The following is a 17,058-nucleotide window of genomic DNA, read 5'->3' on the forward strand; positions in this document are numbered from 1 at the left end:
ACCTACAAAATAAGAAGAGTACTTTGTACGCGGAAATTTTGCACATTTTAATCGTTTCATATTAGTAGAACTATTAGGCCAATACGAAACGTACTTGTGCTATGCATTATAATAACTCAAAAAATTTTCAAAAAGTCTGCTGGTAGCAATCAGATAAGGTAAATCTTGTGTGAATTGTATAACCATTCTTGCAGTTTCTTTCATTTGCTGCAAAAATTTCCATTAACGGAACTAAAAACTTTAACCTTCCTTCATATTTACAAAGGATCCTCTCAAATATTGGAAATCTCTTCCCGCAGAAAGTATTGCAAAAGCGCTTTTCCCTTTAATTTTGCTCCATCGCTACAGTTTTCGAATATCGAAATGGCTTTAGAAATACCCAGTGGATAACGAAACGGTAATACACGGTTTAAAGAAACAGTTGAAAAGACTGCGGATAATGTAGTGGTAGCTCCTCCTTGATGCAAACATGCCACAATAGGTCACTGAATATTGTGCTTCCGTTTTCCACCAAGAAATACACAGTCTGGCCTACTTATGCTTTTATGGTGATGTGTTTCCTTTTTTGGCATATGTAATGCTTAATAAATTGTGCTTCCGTTTTCCACCAAGAAATACACAGTCTGGCCTACTTATGCTTTTATGGTGATGTGTTTCCTTTTTTCGCATATGTAATGCTTAATAACCATTCCGTAATACTTCGTTTCTTGTGAGCACAATACGTCTTTTGATAAGTCATGGCCCCAAATTTGGTCACCTTCGTAGATTATGACCTATATAAGCCCTGAAAGTTTATGGAAACAGCTTAAAATTGTAATATAACTTGTATTCATGAAATAATTTTGTACTTGTAGACACTTTACAATTAAATTTTTATAATATGCTTTTGTCGGTATTTGACATATAAAAAGCATTGGAAAAAAATACAAATTCTTCATTATTTAGTTTCTCACAAAAATATTCAAAAGTACATTGGATTTAGCTGTATTTCACCATTAAGATATTACCAAACACTTTCACTATGATGAATCACTTGAAGGTCATAAATAAACACCATGTCCAACATTAGAAACATATGCTACGTTCGAAATTATATTTCTATTTAGATGAGGGCTTTTCGTAAAATTAAAAAAGCTCTTCGTACAATGAATCCATTTTTGTCCGTAAGTTCAAAAATGGTTCAAATGGCTCTGAGCACTATGGAACTTAACATCTGTGGTCATCAGTCCCCTAGAACTTAGAACTACTTAAACCTAACTAACCTAAGGACAGCGCACACATCCATGCCCGAGCCAGGATTCGAACCTGCGACCGTAGCAGTCCCAAGGTTCCGGACTGAGCGCCTAGAACCGCTAGACCACCGCGGCTGGCTGTCCGTAAGTATCAGAGGAATAAGTTTACGACAGGCACCGCATTCAGCTACATCTTCATCACCTCATCCGTTATCAGTCTACTATGTTCTGTTTCACACAAGTTAGAGGATTTTCTCCTAATTGTTTGTTTCCTTAGCTTTTCTGAGGTGAGCAGCTAATATCTTACTTCTCTTACGATATAAATACTTTTTCTGCTTACTTCTTTGTAACATAATCTTTCAACGATGTCCGTTGGATTTTAAAAGATTTACTCGCACGCCTATAACTCATTCATATCTCCCTCACTAAATTAACAGCCTTTTTCATGCCCTCCTTATCCCATTGCCAGTGTTTTCCAGCCTGAAAAAATTATAATCGTCTTTATAAATAGCAAATAAAATCAATTTTGCATATGCTATTGCATCGATGTCTTAAAGTGTCTCATTAAAATTTACAAATAACATTTTCTGTCTCATATATATGAAACATTTTGGCGCATCAAAAATACATATGTACCTCACTCTCCTCGAGTAAAAGAAATTTAGATTTGAGCCCAATCTACTACAGTATTTTAGCTTGCCGCTTATAACAAATACTCTAGGAGACATCATGCTAACGCCTTCTAACATAGCCATTAGCCCTTTTTTTTTAGTCAATAGTAGACCACGGATTGTTAGGTCGTAAAAAAGTGTGTTTTAGGCACCTAAAATAGGCTCCCTCAGTAGTTCATTTAGGCTATATAAAACCTAAAATAGGTTCTAATAAAAATGATGCAGAGAAAATAAAAAATAAATTAAAATACACAGTGTTGACAGTATGAACATCTTATTAGTCGTTAAAACAAGGAGAATGAATATTTACACAGCAATCTACAACATTAATGTGGAACACAACTCCAAATATTTTTGAGTTCCTGCAAGATAAAGATCTCCGTAAAAAAGATGTAGCAATGGTTTAATTGATACATTCGTAGTTTCACAAATTCTGACCATAGTTGGCTTCACAATAAATAACCAAAATCTTTTCTAGGTTTTCTAGTGAAAAACTGTGGCTCTTGTCAGTCAGAATCAATTTATATGCTGAAAAAGAACTTTCTACATCAACAGATGTGACGGGCATACTTCATTTTCGGCACATGTTGACAGAAATGCTGCAGTCAGGCTGCTGGATTTTTCACTAAGGCTGTCGGCACCTGCACACAACTCCTTCAGGCCAGTGTTCTTCTGCAAACCCGTTTGCATTTTTGCCCGTACTTTTTCCCCTACTTCACCTGTCGCTTCTTTTTGACTTCTTCAAGCAGAGACATATTGTCGTAGATAGGTCTCCCTAAGCCTTCTAATTGTGAAATTATTCTTGCCATAAATGTGTAGTGGGCTCTAATGTAAGATAAGTCCCGTTTTAAAGAAGAATCTTTGAGTAACTCCATTGCTGCAGTTAACGGATGCAGCATCCTCCGGTATATTTTCAACCACCTTCTGGACAGCTGAGAGATGCGTACAGTATTCTGCTGCTATCAGCCACGCTCCCCAACGGGTGACAACAGGCTCTGGCGACAATGGGACACCTGGAAGCTGTTCTTAAAATGCCTGTATTCTTGATGGTGCCTTAACAAAAATTTTCTTAACCATAGGTATTACGTTATTTACTTCAGGAAATTGTAGCCTTACTTGCTCTGCTATGCGGTTGATCTCATGCACTACACAAATTACGAGGAGCGTCAATGGGTAGAACACTTTTAATAGTTGAAATGCTGCTATCATATACGCAACAGCATCAGTGACGGCCAGAAGCACCTTATTCTCATCCTCTCCATTTGGGTACAGCACCTTAAGCCCATTGTTCACAATCTGTGGAGTGGTCGGGCGGTTCTAGGCGCTACAGTCCGGAACCGCGCGACCGCTACGGTCGGAAGTTCGAACTCTGCCTCGGGCATGGATGTGTGTCATGTCATTAGGTTAGTTAGGTTTAATTAGTTCTAAGTTCTAGGGGACTCATGACCTCAGATGTTAAGTCCCATAGTGCTCAGAGCCATTTTTTTATGTTCGAGACTGGTAGATTTCTCTTGACCGGGAATTCCCTTTTTGCCAGTGCTAGTCTTCTTTCATGTCCTCCTTGCGTTCTCCATCATGGGTTATTCTGCTTCCTAGGTAGCAGAATTCCTTAACTTCGTAGCCCTAATTTCTGACGCAAAGTATCTGGCTGTTCTCATTTCTGCTAATTGTCATTGTTTTCCGTCTACTCAGATTTACTCTCAGTCCATATTCTGTACTCATTAGACTGTTCATTCCTTCCAACAGATACTGTAATTCTTCTCCACTATCACAGAGGATGTTTTACACATTTCTTGATTTTCCACTTTTATTGTTCCCTCTTGGTTGTTCTTCATTTCGTATTTCACCCGTCTTTCCTTAAATATTATCCTATTTTTCTCAAAATACCGAACGTACTGCACCGTTTTACATTGTCGAACGCTTGTAATTGCCGGAAGTCTTCTGCCACCATTGTTGATGATTTTTATCAAAAATTTGAACACTGGCAGTGTTCGAACCCGGAGTCCATGACGCTGCATAAATAGTCAAAGATGCTAACCCTACACCAAGGGTGTCATGCAAGTCTTGGTAATGGCCTCAGTTCTAGGAAATAGTCACTTCACGTGTTTTTTCAGGAGTGCCATATCTTGCTAAAGCTACTCATTGACGATGGGGAACATGGATTAAGAGAATATCAGAAAAAGTGGAAGAAACGGAAGAAAAGAGAACAGAGACGACCTTGATATCAAAATTGGTGGTCTCGAACTAGGCGAAATTATGTTTTTATACATGTTGGTATCAAAATAACCCATCCCGGACGAAGCAAGGAGGGCATACAAAGCAGATTAGCACTGGCCTAGAGGGCATTCCTGGACCAGAGAAATCTACCGATGTCAAACATAAGTCTTAATTTGAGGAAGAAATTTCTAAAAATGTGCGTTCGGAGCGCAGCGTTGTATGGTAGTGAATCACGGACAACGGGAAAACCCGAACATAAGAGAATCGAAGCGTTTTAGATGTGGTGTTACAGAGGGACGTTGAAAATCACGTGGATTTACAAGGTAAGGGATGAGGTTCTCCGCAGAATCGACGAATAAAGGAACGTATAGGAAACAATGACAAGAAGAAACGATAGGACGATAGGGCATGTATTTAGGCATCAGCTGTTTCATACGGTTCTTCATTTTCTGTGGGACTAAAGGTGGTTGATTTAACAGATCAAGTTGAGACGCGATAGGTTGCCTGAGTATGAACGTATGCATGCAGCTCTGTGAAGAAAGCTGTTGCCATCTCGGAACATGGAAGTGTCCATAGTACTCTCGTTGTGAAGATTGATACGAAGCAGTAACACTTGGCCACCGATAAGGTAAAATTACTATCCTGGTTCATGTAGACGGTAGTCCGAATGAGATGCCCACTGTACGAAAAACACGCCCATAATGTCACAAGCTACCCCCCCCCCCCCCCAAATCCTCAACTTCACCGTCCTGTTGAACGTCTATCGGCCGTCATTTCATTCGACGCCTGGCATCATTTGTAAATAGAGAACATCGGCACTCGTCGAACCACACTACACCAAGCTTCCAGCTCAACTGTTATCATGTTTCTGTGTTATTTAGTCCAATGAAGGCGTGAAACTTCCATCTGCTGCCAGGCACCCAACACCAGACATCCGTTGGTTGCAGTTTTCTTGACAATGCTCGCTCGGAAGCTGGAGCACCATTCCTGGTAGCCAGCAATGAAACACTAACGAATCGAGCAATTTCATTCACATTGTGTTCATGGTCAGGTTCAGACACGATAGCCCCTTTTCTTCCACTTCATCACGCCTCAGCGTTTATCTGACTGCTTTTAACTAGCTGGTACATGCACACTACTTCATTGCCGTTACCTACCTCCTACCTACCTACCTACCTCCGCTATAGAGGATCACATGACCACTTGGTGCAATTTCTACACCGTTTACAGCGCATCGAGGTAGCCAGTGTCCTCTTTTACGGGGGACATTAATATTCTGCCCAGCACACACATGGCTTACAGCCTAGAAAAAAATGCTCCAGAGTAGAACGCGACCAGCAGCGTTTGGATTGAGGTGGAGCTGGCAACAAGGTGACATGTAAAAATAATCGGAAAGGACCGGTATTAGTGTCAAATCCTTTGAGACTGGTGTTGCCGTGATGCTTAGTCAGTCCTTACGCCATTTAATTCCAAGGTCAATCGAAAAGAAATCTGTAGAAACCTCTAGAAGAAATGAAACCTACTAAAAGTAAGTATGCAATGCCTTTATGTTCGGAGTATTGATCCATCCACCTGCATGTATGAATGCAAACACTGCCTATAAAAAGAAAGGTGTGACAGGGACGAGGGCAAGGGATATAGAATATATAATCAAAAGGGCAACGCAGGGTTATTAATTGATAATGTATATGTGGTGCAAATTTCCAGTAGCAATTTGCCTATGTAATAGCTTCCAAGGGCAATAAAAATTTAATTTTCCATATTTCACTTTTAAAAATTTAACGTGTAGCCGTGATCTACTCAGTAACAGGTATAATCGTATGTTGAAGGTTTAACACAGTGAGACAAGCATAACAGTTAAAATAGTTTATATACCTTGACGTAGCGTAACTCACGGCGGCTACATTACCCAGAATTTTATTCATCCATTCTCTGCGAATGAGAACACTTAATAACTTCCAATAAACTTCACGAATGATTTCAAACTTTTTGAAACTTTTTGCCACCGCTCCACAAATCTATGAAAGATGAAAACTTATCCATCACTCCATTTTCGCTGTTGATGCAAACTTGGGCATAAGACATTACGTTTTAGTCTATTACTTATTTACTTCTTACTCTGTTCGCTACAAATTTTTGCAGACAGTGCCCACATGTACCAGTGAATGTACCTGCAAAATTAAGTCATTCTATGACACCAGTGTCCACGGTTGAGAGCAGTGGGGGAAAAAGCGGGGGAGGATCACCACTTGAAAGATGTGGATGGATAAGAAAACAGGACTCCGGATAGGCCACTGGTTTTTTAGCCATCCACATCTTTTAAATGGTGATCCTCCCCCGCTTTGTCCCCACTGATCTCAACCGCGGACAGTGAGATACCTTTTACTTCAGTGCCCCTATTTTAATCCGCTACGCTCCCGTTTACAGCTCTCGCCTGATATATCTACCCTTTTAGAAGATGACACGCGCTCAGCCGATCGCGTCCTTGAGTTTTATCAGTGTCCGTGAGATTACATCGGTCATTTGAATCTCTTTTTTGGGGAATACAACCCCCTTCAATAGTAGTTTTCTAATATTTCCTTCCGTTTTCAGTTTCCCTCCTCCTTGGGTTTCGCTCCCATTGCTGCTGATTTACCATTCGATTTTTACCCTTCCCTAAGCCACAGAAAAAACAAAGAAAAAATCAGGAGATATGACGTCGTAAAAATTAAGTTGCGTGTAAAGCTTAAAAAGGAGCCCAAATTACCAAGAGTCTACTCATCCAGTGTTTAATAATGAGAGCCCGGAGCGACATCCAAAGGACTTCAAACAAATAACTTTTGTTGGCTTGTAATCTAAACATTAAATTAGCAAACAACATCTTGTGTGAAGTACTGACACGTTTGAATCTGAATTTGTACTGGGGAGTCCGCGGTGTGAGGTTTGCTGGCTTTTTATAAAGCTGCACACGCTTTTCCTGAGTATCAGGTATTGAGGTATCCTATCTTGTTCCACTTTGATCAAGTTGTTTGATTCTCTCAGGGCCCTCTTTCATGAACCAAATAAAGAGCTGTGACATTTTGGGGTTCTTTTATGGTTTAACGACTGTTATGGAATTTTACAGTACACTACGAATGCAAGTTTACCGGAATTCCGTTTTGTTTGCCTCGGAACAATCTCGCTAGAAGCGAGTTGATTGTCAACAGTGCTCTCGAAATTAATTAAAATGTAAATTACCGCATTCTAAAAACGGGACGCGTAGATGGGAGCTCCGCTTCCCGGATGGCGTCGGAGGCTGTGCTGCGCCCCGCGTGTGAAAGACGCACGCCATTACGAAAGACGTCGTTTCTGACTCGGGGAGCGAGCGAACTTCGGTAACTGTTCCTTTGGCGTGTCCTTTGAGAGCAGAGTATTCAGTCGGTTAATTGCTGCGTGCCATTGTGCTCGCTAAGTGCTGTAAGGCTGGAGGAAATCTCGAGCCCGGCCAGCTCGGCGTCGAGAATGGCTGTAACAGGGAACAGGGTTGCGGCGGAAGCGACGCCGGGGCTGCTGGCTGTTCCGACACCCGAGCCTCAGCCACTCTCATTCCCGCGCGTGCTGCCTCTCCAGCCCGGCATTCCACGGCCGTGGTCATATAACGGCCTTAGCGACCGTACACGTCTGAATGGCACCTTTGCTGCATTCCATGTAATATTCCATCTTAACTTTCCGTCGACGACGATGCCATTAGAGACGTAGCACAAGCTCGGATTTGGGCATAGTCGCATCGTTTTGGATGAAATTGTTCAGGACGCCTAACCAGTTTGGGCTATCGGGTGTAATACATAAACATCATAGAGGGTGTTCGGTACAGGTTTCTTAGATATGTAGCGGGGGGTGAGTGCATAATATTTTGAATAGGAACTCGTGTCCGGAAACGTCATCCAACGACGTTGCAGGGAGCCGAAGTTACAGGCGCCCACGCCTGTAAATTTATGTATATACAGGCTGATTCCGTAATGATGTTACAAACCTTCTGGGATCATGGATACATGTGTCAGTTCAACAGAGGAGACGTGTTTCACACCAGCAAAGATGAACAAGTGCTCGTACCTCCTCAGGTATGCATTTTAGGACCACAGTTTACTAGACATTTTTTGTCTTTTGGTCCATACTACCACCTCTCGATGTTGCATACCCTACGTTCTTAGTAACAGCATAGCGGCACCGTGGTCCAACTAAAACATTCATATTTCTTTACGTACTACACGAATGTGTAATAAAAAATGGGGGTTCTTACTTTTAAGAAAACGCAGTTAATAATCCGTTTGACCTATGGCAGCGCCATCTAGCGGTCCAACCATAGCGCCATCTGGTTTCCCCCTTCAAGCTAGACGAATTTCGTTCTTTGTAGTTTTTTCGTTTGATGCTTATTATACATAAGATACTGAAAGAAAATAGCTAATAAATAAATATATAAATGGAGCGCTACTTACAACGCAGCACATTCCTTATAGGTATTTAACATGTTGCTGTTGTTGTGGTCTTAGGTCCGAAGACTGGTTTCAAGCAGCTCTCCCTGCTGCTATCAATACTGTGACAGCCTCTTCTTCTTCGACTACCTACTGCCTTCTGAATCTGTTTATCTTTTGATCTCTTGGTCTCCCTCTACGATTTTTACCCACGACACTTCCCTCCAGTACTTGTTTGGCGATCCCTTGGTGTCTCAAAATGTGTCCTATCAACAAATTACTTCTTTTGCTCAAGTTATGCCACTAATTTCTTTTCTCCCCAGTTATATCCAGTAGCTTCTCATTAGTTACGTGACCTACCCACCTAATCTAAAACATTCACCTGTAGCACTACAATTCTAAAGCCTTCTATTGTCTTTTAGTCTGGATTATTTACCGTCCATGTTTCACCTCCATACATGGCTACACTCCGTACAAATACTTAAAGATTTCCTAACACGAAATCTTTCTTCGATGTTAACAGATTCCTCTTCTTCGGACATGCTTTCTTTGCCATTGCCATTCTACGTTTTATATTCTTTCTACACCGGTCATCAGTTATTTTGGTACCCAAATCCCCACAATGTCTCCTGATTTAATTCAACTTCATTCCATTATCCTGGTTTAGCTTTTGTTAACGTTCATCTTACATCCTTCTTTCCAGACAATGTCCATGATGCTCCAATCAGCATTCTCTAACCATGACATACTGAGTATCAGTTGTCAACATGCAACTTGTTTAAACGCTGCCTGGAGCATGCATCGGCGTTCTATCCAATATTCAGTCTACAAACAGTTCATTCATGACCACTGATATTCAAATGCTTGGCGAGTGACATGACGTTGAAATCAGCCAACACCTAATAAAAATATTACTAAAGTCATAGCTTCGGTTATGGGCCAATTTACGAAGATAACGGGCCGTTCTATAAGTGGTAACTAAAACTTATCATTTCAAAAAGTTTCTTCCTGTCATTATGTTCTTGTATAAGGTAATTTATACGGTGTTTTCTCTATTTATTCAAACACTAACGAGAGGAAACCTACAGAATATCTCTTAGTATTACGAGTACGATTGTCAACTAACATTGCCAAGAGACGCAATAAAAATTCGCAGTAAACGAGTATTTTTTGATTGTTTATGGTATACGTATTCCAAACTTTAAAAGTAAAATTGTCAACCAGGGGAAAGGAGCTGAAAAACATTAGAACAGGATGCAATTTCTGGCACAGAGCCCCTGTGGATGCTGGTGCTCTTTCGGCTGAGCTGACTCAATTTACTTACTTGTATAGTCTAGCGAGAATCGCTGATTGTCGGCGGAGCGCCTGATTGATCAAAAGCAGCGCCCGCCAAGTGATTCACTCTTTCCGAGCGCTGTGAAAACACGGTATGTTGCAGGTGTGCCGGCTGGACGGCGGTCCTCAGTTCTAGCGCACGACTCTACACGGCTCCATGGCGCGTAGGTAAGCCTGTTGACCATATGTGCTCATTGCTTTTGTTGTTGTCTTAGGTTAGAGTAGGTTAAACATAAATATTCAAGTAACAGTACTGCCTGTTTAGAGGGCAAAGTGCATATCGTCATATCTCATTTCTTAGTACACAGGCTTCACCACTCGAATTAGTTTTAAAAAGGCAGAAATGTTTGTATAAAATGTTAAAATATACAAAGGAGATCTGTTGGTAGCAGATAAATCAGATAATGTTAAATGATGATTTGGCTTGATATGTCGTCAGCTAAAAGGCAAATTGCCAGTCTCCGTTTGCGGCCTAAAGATTTATTCTGACAAGTAATACGACTTCCTACATTATTAAACCGTCAAGTATGCGAAAAATGTCTAACAACACGTTCGTTTATACTCCAGGGGAAACATTACCAGGTTTAGATGTTAGAGCTTATTACGATAACTTCTGAATGCTTCACTGGCGTTCCTTACGTTTAAAATGTTGTTCCATATTACATCGATAATACCTTAAGGCTAATATTTTCTCTGAAATTCAGCGCACATTTCGATTTTAAACTTTTCTTTCATTTCTTTCATAAAGTATTTTTCTTACAAGCTAAGCAGTAATAATAATGTTCTACAGTCTTATGTACCTTTTAAGTAAAAATGTATTTATATATTTTTTCAGCATTTTTAAAGCTTTGTTACGCTGTAGAGAACTGGGCCATTCTGTGTCAAATCATGCAGAAATTTAAGAAAATGAAAACTTACCCCACAGGAAACTTTCTGATTTTTAGTGATGAAAGTATGGGAACCATATGACAGATTCCAAAATTTTATTGCATTTCGCTCAATGATTGCATCGCTGTAAAAATAATAAATTAGGGGTTTTTGTAAATATATTTCAGAAAGCTTTATTTATCATTGAGAACGCAATTTTGTAGTTTCTACCATTTTTGCAATAGGATGTTGACTTTTTTTTGAATGAAAGACGATGTATTTAACCTGTTAAAACTTTCCAGCTTTAGTTAAAAATTTCTCATACAAGTTCGTCTGCAATGCGTAAAAATCTAAATCAAAGAAAATATAAACAGTGACGTACATATAGCTTTAGATACTTTAAAAATATTGCATATATTTTCTTGTTGCGAGAACATTTCATTTGGAGAAAATACCTACCAACAGTAGACTCTGATTAACACTAATAATAATAAACAGGCTCTCCAGTTACGAAGTTTAGGTGATTTTTTATTGTTTTAAATTTACAATATTTTTGTCTGCCTTTCATCCTCATTGGGTTGGCACTACGCTTTTATCATTACAAGTATTCTTTTTCCTGAGAAGGTCATGAATGTTCGTGATATCCCCATATATTGTTGAGTTTGTGGACAGATTTGAGCAATATTTCAAGTATACATAATTTTACATCCTTCAAAGCTTTCATTAACATACTGATAAAATTACTGACACATTATATTACTAACTTAAAACTGTAATATTCCCGTGTCTTCTAGGTTAAGTAATGGAAGGGTGCTCAAGTAGACAATGTTCTCAGAGATGTTAACAATGCGGAAGAATGTAATGGTTACCTGACAGTTATTTCTGAGCTAACTGAAGAAGAGCATGAGTTGCTATTATGGAGCTGTGGTGCCGTATCTTTATTATTAGATCAAGTGTAGTTTCGTTCTACACACAAAGGAAAATATTTATTAAGTTTCTTACTACATAAAAAGGGATGTGTTGACCCCTTTCAGGTGTCACAAATACACAGCGTCTTCTGGTTTGCGTGAAGTGGCATTACTGCAAGCAAAGGAAGTAAGGGAGAAAGAACTTTCTATTTTTCGTGGTGAAAATCTATACCCAACTTTTAGAAGGCACGTTACAGAATGTAACAAAGGAAATGAAGGAACTTCTTCAGAGTATACCAGTGAAACTGGAGACTTGACTATTCAGTCTCTAGAAAACAATTAAATAGACATACGTTTACCAAATTTGGGATTATCTCCAGATAAATTGCATTCAATTTCTCTTCACAGCAGAATGACAATAGCCAAACGTTAACTGGAATATGCAATGGAGGCGTTACAAAATAAAGCTTCAAGTGTGTGCGATGTTGAATTGAGAGAAAAATATGAGCATGATAACTATGAAGATGCCAGAAAGTAATCCGTTTTGATAAATTAATGAACAAATAAAGGAGAAAATGAAACATTCCAACATGCAGTTTGATAAATTAATGAAACAAATAAAGGAGAAAATGAAACATTCCAACATGCAGAGAAATTCAACTTTTGACTCTCGTGCCAGAGACTTGGCTCGACAAAAAAGTATGTGAAATGTTTCGAGTCTCAGAATATTTGGTACGTCAGGCACGTACTCTTTACAAACAAAAGGAATTTTTACCACTTCCTGAACAGTAAAGGGAAAGGACATTACCAAACGACGCAGGTGACAGAGTAAAAAATTTCTATTTGTGTGATGAAAACGGTAGAATAATGCCAGGAAAGAAAGACCAAGCGAGTCTCTGGAAAAATGTACATGTACAACTGATTTCAAGTAATTTATATGAACTTTACCTTCTATAGAAACAGGAATTTCCTGAAAACAAAGCATTTCCTCATCTTTGGCCGAAATGGTGTGCACTAGCACAAGAATCTCATAACTCATTCAGCATGTGTGCGTACCATTCGTCAAAACGCTTAGTTGCTACCACACGCCACTAAGACTAAAAATCCTACGAAGATCTAATGGGAGTAGTAACTGGCAACATTAATCAAAGAACCTGTATGCTTCGTATCTGTGACAACTGTCCTCCTATATTCCTACTTCTGGAATACTCACATAATCAGGTAGAAGATTTTGAGCCTGATAAACGAGTTTTAACGGACAGAATAAATTTGGTTCTTCAAGTAGATACAGTCAGCAGTTTAAGAAATGCTAGTACAGAAGACAGAGAAATTTGCACCTCATTCCTTCATGACAAAATCTCAGTGTAATTGTTTGAAAATGAGAAAGGAAGCACTTGAAGAAGGCCCGTTTCAGTGCTGATGGACCTCAGAGAAAATTTCAACTTTGTTGTGCTACGTGCAGCACACAGTTATTTCTGGAATAGTGGCATTTATACTCTTCACGCAGTTTGTGTGTGTTACACGAAAGACCAACGTTTGTAATCTAAAAGCCTCTGTGATTTAGATCATAACGTAGCTATTTCATAAAACGGAAAGACTGCACTGCAGTTGTTGAAACAAAAACCTGAATTGTCTGTAAGTGATACTGAATATTTCACCGATAGTTGTGCTGTATTGTACGAAAACTGCAAAAATTTTACAATAATTGCAGCAAAGAACATGACTTCAAAATTCAATTCAATTCGCCACGTCTAATCTCCCTATGATGGGATTGGCGGCACTTTGAAAAGGTTTGTTACAAAAGCAAGTCTGCAAAGACCATTTCATGGACAAAGACATAGTGAATTTTTCAATTTCGTCAAGAAAACCTGAAACAATCAGGTTCTTTATTTGAAACCAGGAGCTAACTGAAGTTCTTAGTTGTTCCTCTGCACGTTTTTCATACGCAAGGAACTGTTCCTGCAATTAGATCCATGCACCAGTCCTTAGCACTTTCAGCAACTCGGATTGGAACCAAACACTAAAGCAGTTAAGCCAGTTTCATTGTAATTCTTGATTTCTGTCGAAGTCAGCCGTTAATACTTGAAGTTCATGTGCGTGCTAATTCTGCGTAACTTATGTACATGATTCCTTCTGGTATCTAGGTGGTGTTTTGAAAGGAAATGATGAGGAAGTGATGAAACAGATTTATGAATCCTCAAAGGTCTTCATCTTCCTTTTTACTGGTCTGAAAATGACATGAATAATGTTCCATTCTCCCACATTTTTGGTCAGCTTGAGATCAACACAATGATTGGACGTACTCATTCTATAAGTCAAGTCTCTTCTAAATTGGTGGACGTATAAAGCGTAAATTAAATAGGAACTCCTCCTTTATCCATACTAGATCTACAAGTGTAAGATGCTAAATTATACCCATTTTTACTGACATTTTCCATCCCCACTGTTACATGGTGCTCATTCTTATTTTTGAGATTATCCAAATAAATTATCAGCTCATCTACTTTATTTTTTATTCCCGTGATATTTTGGTGAAGTAAGTTGATATCACCCTTAGCTTTATCCCTATTTGCTGTGCATGAAGCTTCTTTTCTTGTATTTTCCTTGGTTGTTGTCAGTCTGGAATTTGGCAATAACCTAAAAAAAACTGTCTGCCTGGTCCCAATAATAACATGGATCACCCATTGTGTGACTGTGGCCCCCTTACAGTATCTGCTAATAGAGAAGCTAACTTATCTTTCCGCTTCCTATTAAGGTGCAGGCCATATGTAGTGTAACTCCACCTGCCAATAGCATCGACTGGAACAACACCCATGTGAGACTTTGCCGGTGTCTGGAGCATCCCGTTCAGCTCAGTGTTAACACTCCTCACAGCAGTGTTTACCCAGGCGCTGAAAGGCCCCCACAAACCCCACATCCGTGTGCCCAGCTTCTGCTCCTATTTCATCCAGGTCACTCCTAATATTATATCGTGGATTCATAGCCAGGAGCTGGCCTCAGTGATCGTGCGGTTCTAGGCGCTACAGTCTGGAACCGATTGACCGCTACAGTCGCAGTTTCGAATCCTGCCTTGGGCCATGGATGTGTGTGATGTCCTTAGGTTAGTTAGGTTTAATTAGTTCTAAGTCCTAGGGGACTGATGACCTCAGAAGTTAAGTCGCTTAGTGCTCAGAGCAATTTGAACCATAGCCAGGCTGTTTCCTGTTCCAACTATAATTACCTGATCTTCCTTCTCACAGTCCTTGCATAGCTGACCTAAGTTTTCTGTAACCTGGTTAAGGCCACTAGGTTTCACAAAAATTGTGTGCTTGTACTCTGTTCCTAATTTCTCCTGAAGCCATTGGCCCACACCGCTTCCATGACTGCTACCTATAAGCAGAATTTTTCTTCTCCTATTCTGGTTTGATCCCGACCTGTCTTTTTTCTTTAAGGTAGTATTCTGCTGCAACCTACATTCAACTACATCTGAGTGAGGCCCATCCTCCACTACTTCAGATAGGCAGCCAATCTGATTTGCTAACTGAATTTCAGAAGTTTTATCAATTGTTTCCCTTTTTCACCCTTTGCTTGCTACCTTTTCCCTGCGCCTAGAGTCCTTTTCCTCCCTTAGCTTACATAATTCCAAATTCGCGATTTATAATTCAGCCATAGGGGCACAAATCTCTGCCTCCTGTTCCGCGATTTTTCTGTCCTTTCTACATTACCTACACTGCCATGGAAGAGCCTCATTATCTACCCTCGTTTCCTCTCCGCTGCACTCGCCCCAATGAAACCAGTCTATACAGAACACCCACTCTTTCAAATTTCTACGGCAACCACAACACTTGTCACACATGGTTTGATTGTAACACGTAACACTAAAGCAGAAAATAACTTCAGAACGTTTTTTGTTAGATTTTAATTCCGTGTATTACCTACATCTATAATTCATTATAAACTTTGGAACAATGAATAAGTGCCCAGAGGCTGGTTACTTAGGAGCGAAAGCCAAAAACCATTTTTTTTCCTTGGCGTCTTTTGTCTACTCAGGCTGAAAAAGTTCGCTCACATTCATCCCCAAATCAGTATATTTATAACAAAGTGTAAAAAAACTACATGACAGGATCTCAGAACATCAATCAAGCCACTTCTTAAGAAATATTGAAATAGTGAAACTATGAGATTCATTTGGCACGCTCTGGTAATATATTCCTAAGAGTCGAGAAGCAGACTGACAATGAACCGAATGTTGGGAAACAGTTATCAAGAGAGTTCTTGAATTGACATTATTTCTTGGTCAGAAAATCTTAGCCTTCAGAGGTTCATTCAGAAAAATCGAGATACAAATAATAGGAATTTACTCCAATTACTGGAAGTCTGAAGTCACTATAATCTAGTTATTGCGAAACGCATTAGCAAGACCAGAGACTGACAAGAAGATGAAAAGCGTTTACACGTGCATTATCCTTCCAGTGACACTCAGAATGAATTTATTTCTAGTTGTGCCCATCATCTCAGGAATTCCATCTTCATACAGAGAGTGGAAACGCGAAGTATTATTCAGTTACTGTTGCTGCAATTCCTTGTTAAAAGCAGATTGATGAGACAATAGTTATCCCGTGTTTCGTTTACTTCAATCAGGAAATTAAGAAACATAAAAAATGAAGTTTTTGGAAACACATGTTGCTACTATACCCTCAATTCCATCAACACTTATAAATCAATTCCTCACAGTGAATGCCGCAGACAGGGTTATGATGAAACAAATAATATGGATTCCTCTTGCAAAAATTTTCTCTTTGTGCTTGTCGTAGCTTTAACGTGGAGTACATGCATCAGAGAGTTGTCACGAAACAATCAAGTTTTCTGAGTGATTAAACAACTTAACACCCTGTTTAGTTGCAGTCCACAGCACTCGGATATACAGTATTTTGGGAGTTCTTTCCATGCCGTATCTGATACTAGTTGGAGGATGCGGGTTGACAATGTAAGGTTGCGCTACACGACGTACGTGTTCCTGGAGCAAGCTGTAGGAAGTTGGGAGCAAGCATGTGGCAACGCAGTGTTGCCAACAGTATTTAACTTTTTCCAACCATATTGAGAGTAATAATGACTAAAAATGCCTTAAACGAACTAGATCCGAAATTTTTATTCAGAAGCATAGAAATGACAATGAAACGCCACTCACTCAACATATAGACTACATAAATAACATATTTTTTACTAAACTTACCTAAAATTCAATAAGAATGTCGTCTTCATCATTATCGCCATCGTCCTCAGGGAAAGAGAAGCTGCACTAGAAGTTGATGGTCCCGATTTATATGCTTCAGTTGTCCCAATTATTCTGAGAACTGACTCAAGAAATATGTAATTATGGCAGCACAGATTCTTTCTGCGAAGACCTGCACTGATCCAT

General features: G+C 39.6%; 1 protein-coding gene across 1 annotated transcript in view; it reads left to right on the forward strand.

Moving 5' to 3' along the window:
* The window catches only part of LOC126350161 (protamine), a 60,864-nt gene that overhangs the window by 19,763 nt on the left and 24,043 nt on the right, over nt 1-17,058 (forward strand). The window contains exon 2 of the mRNA XM_050002497.1: nt 9,989-10,053. Within this exon, the coding sequence (XP_049858454.1) occupies nt 10,043-10,053 (11 nt within the window). The 5' untranslated portion in view covers nt 9,989-10,042. The remainder of the gene's footprint in view (nt 1-9,988; nt 10,054-17,058) is intronic.

The sequence above is a fragment of the Schistocerca gregaria genome, chromosome 1 (genome assembly GCF_023897955.1).
Source record: "Schistocerca gregaria isolate iqSchGreg1 chromosome 1, iqSchGreg1.2, whole genome shotgun sequence".
Classification (NCBI taxonomy): Eukaryota; Metazoa; Arthropoda; class Insecta; order Orthoptera; family Acrididae; genus Schistocerca; species Schistocerca gregaria.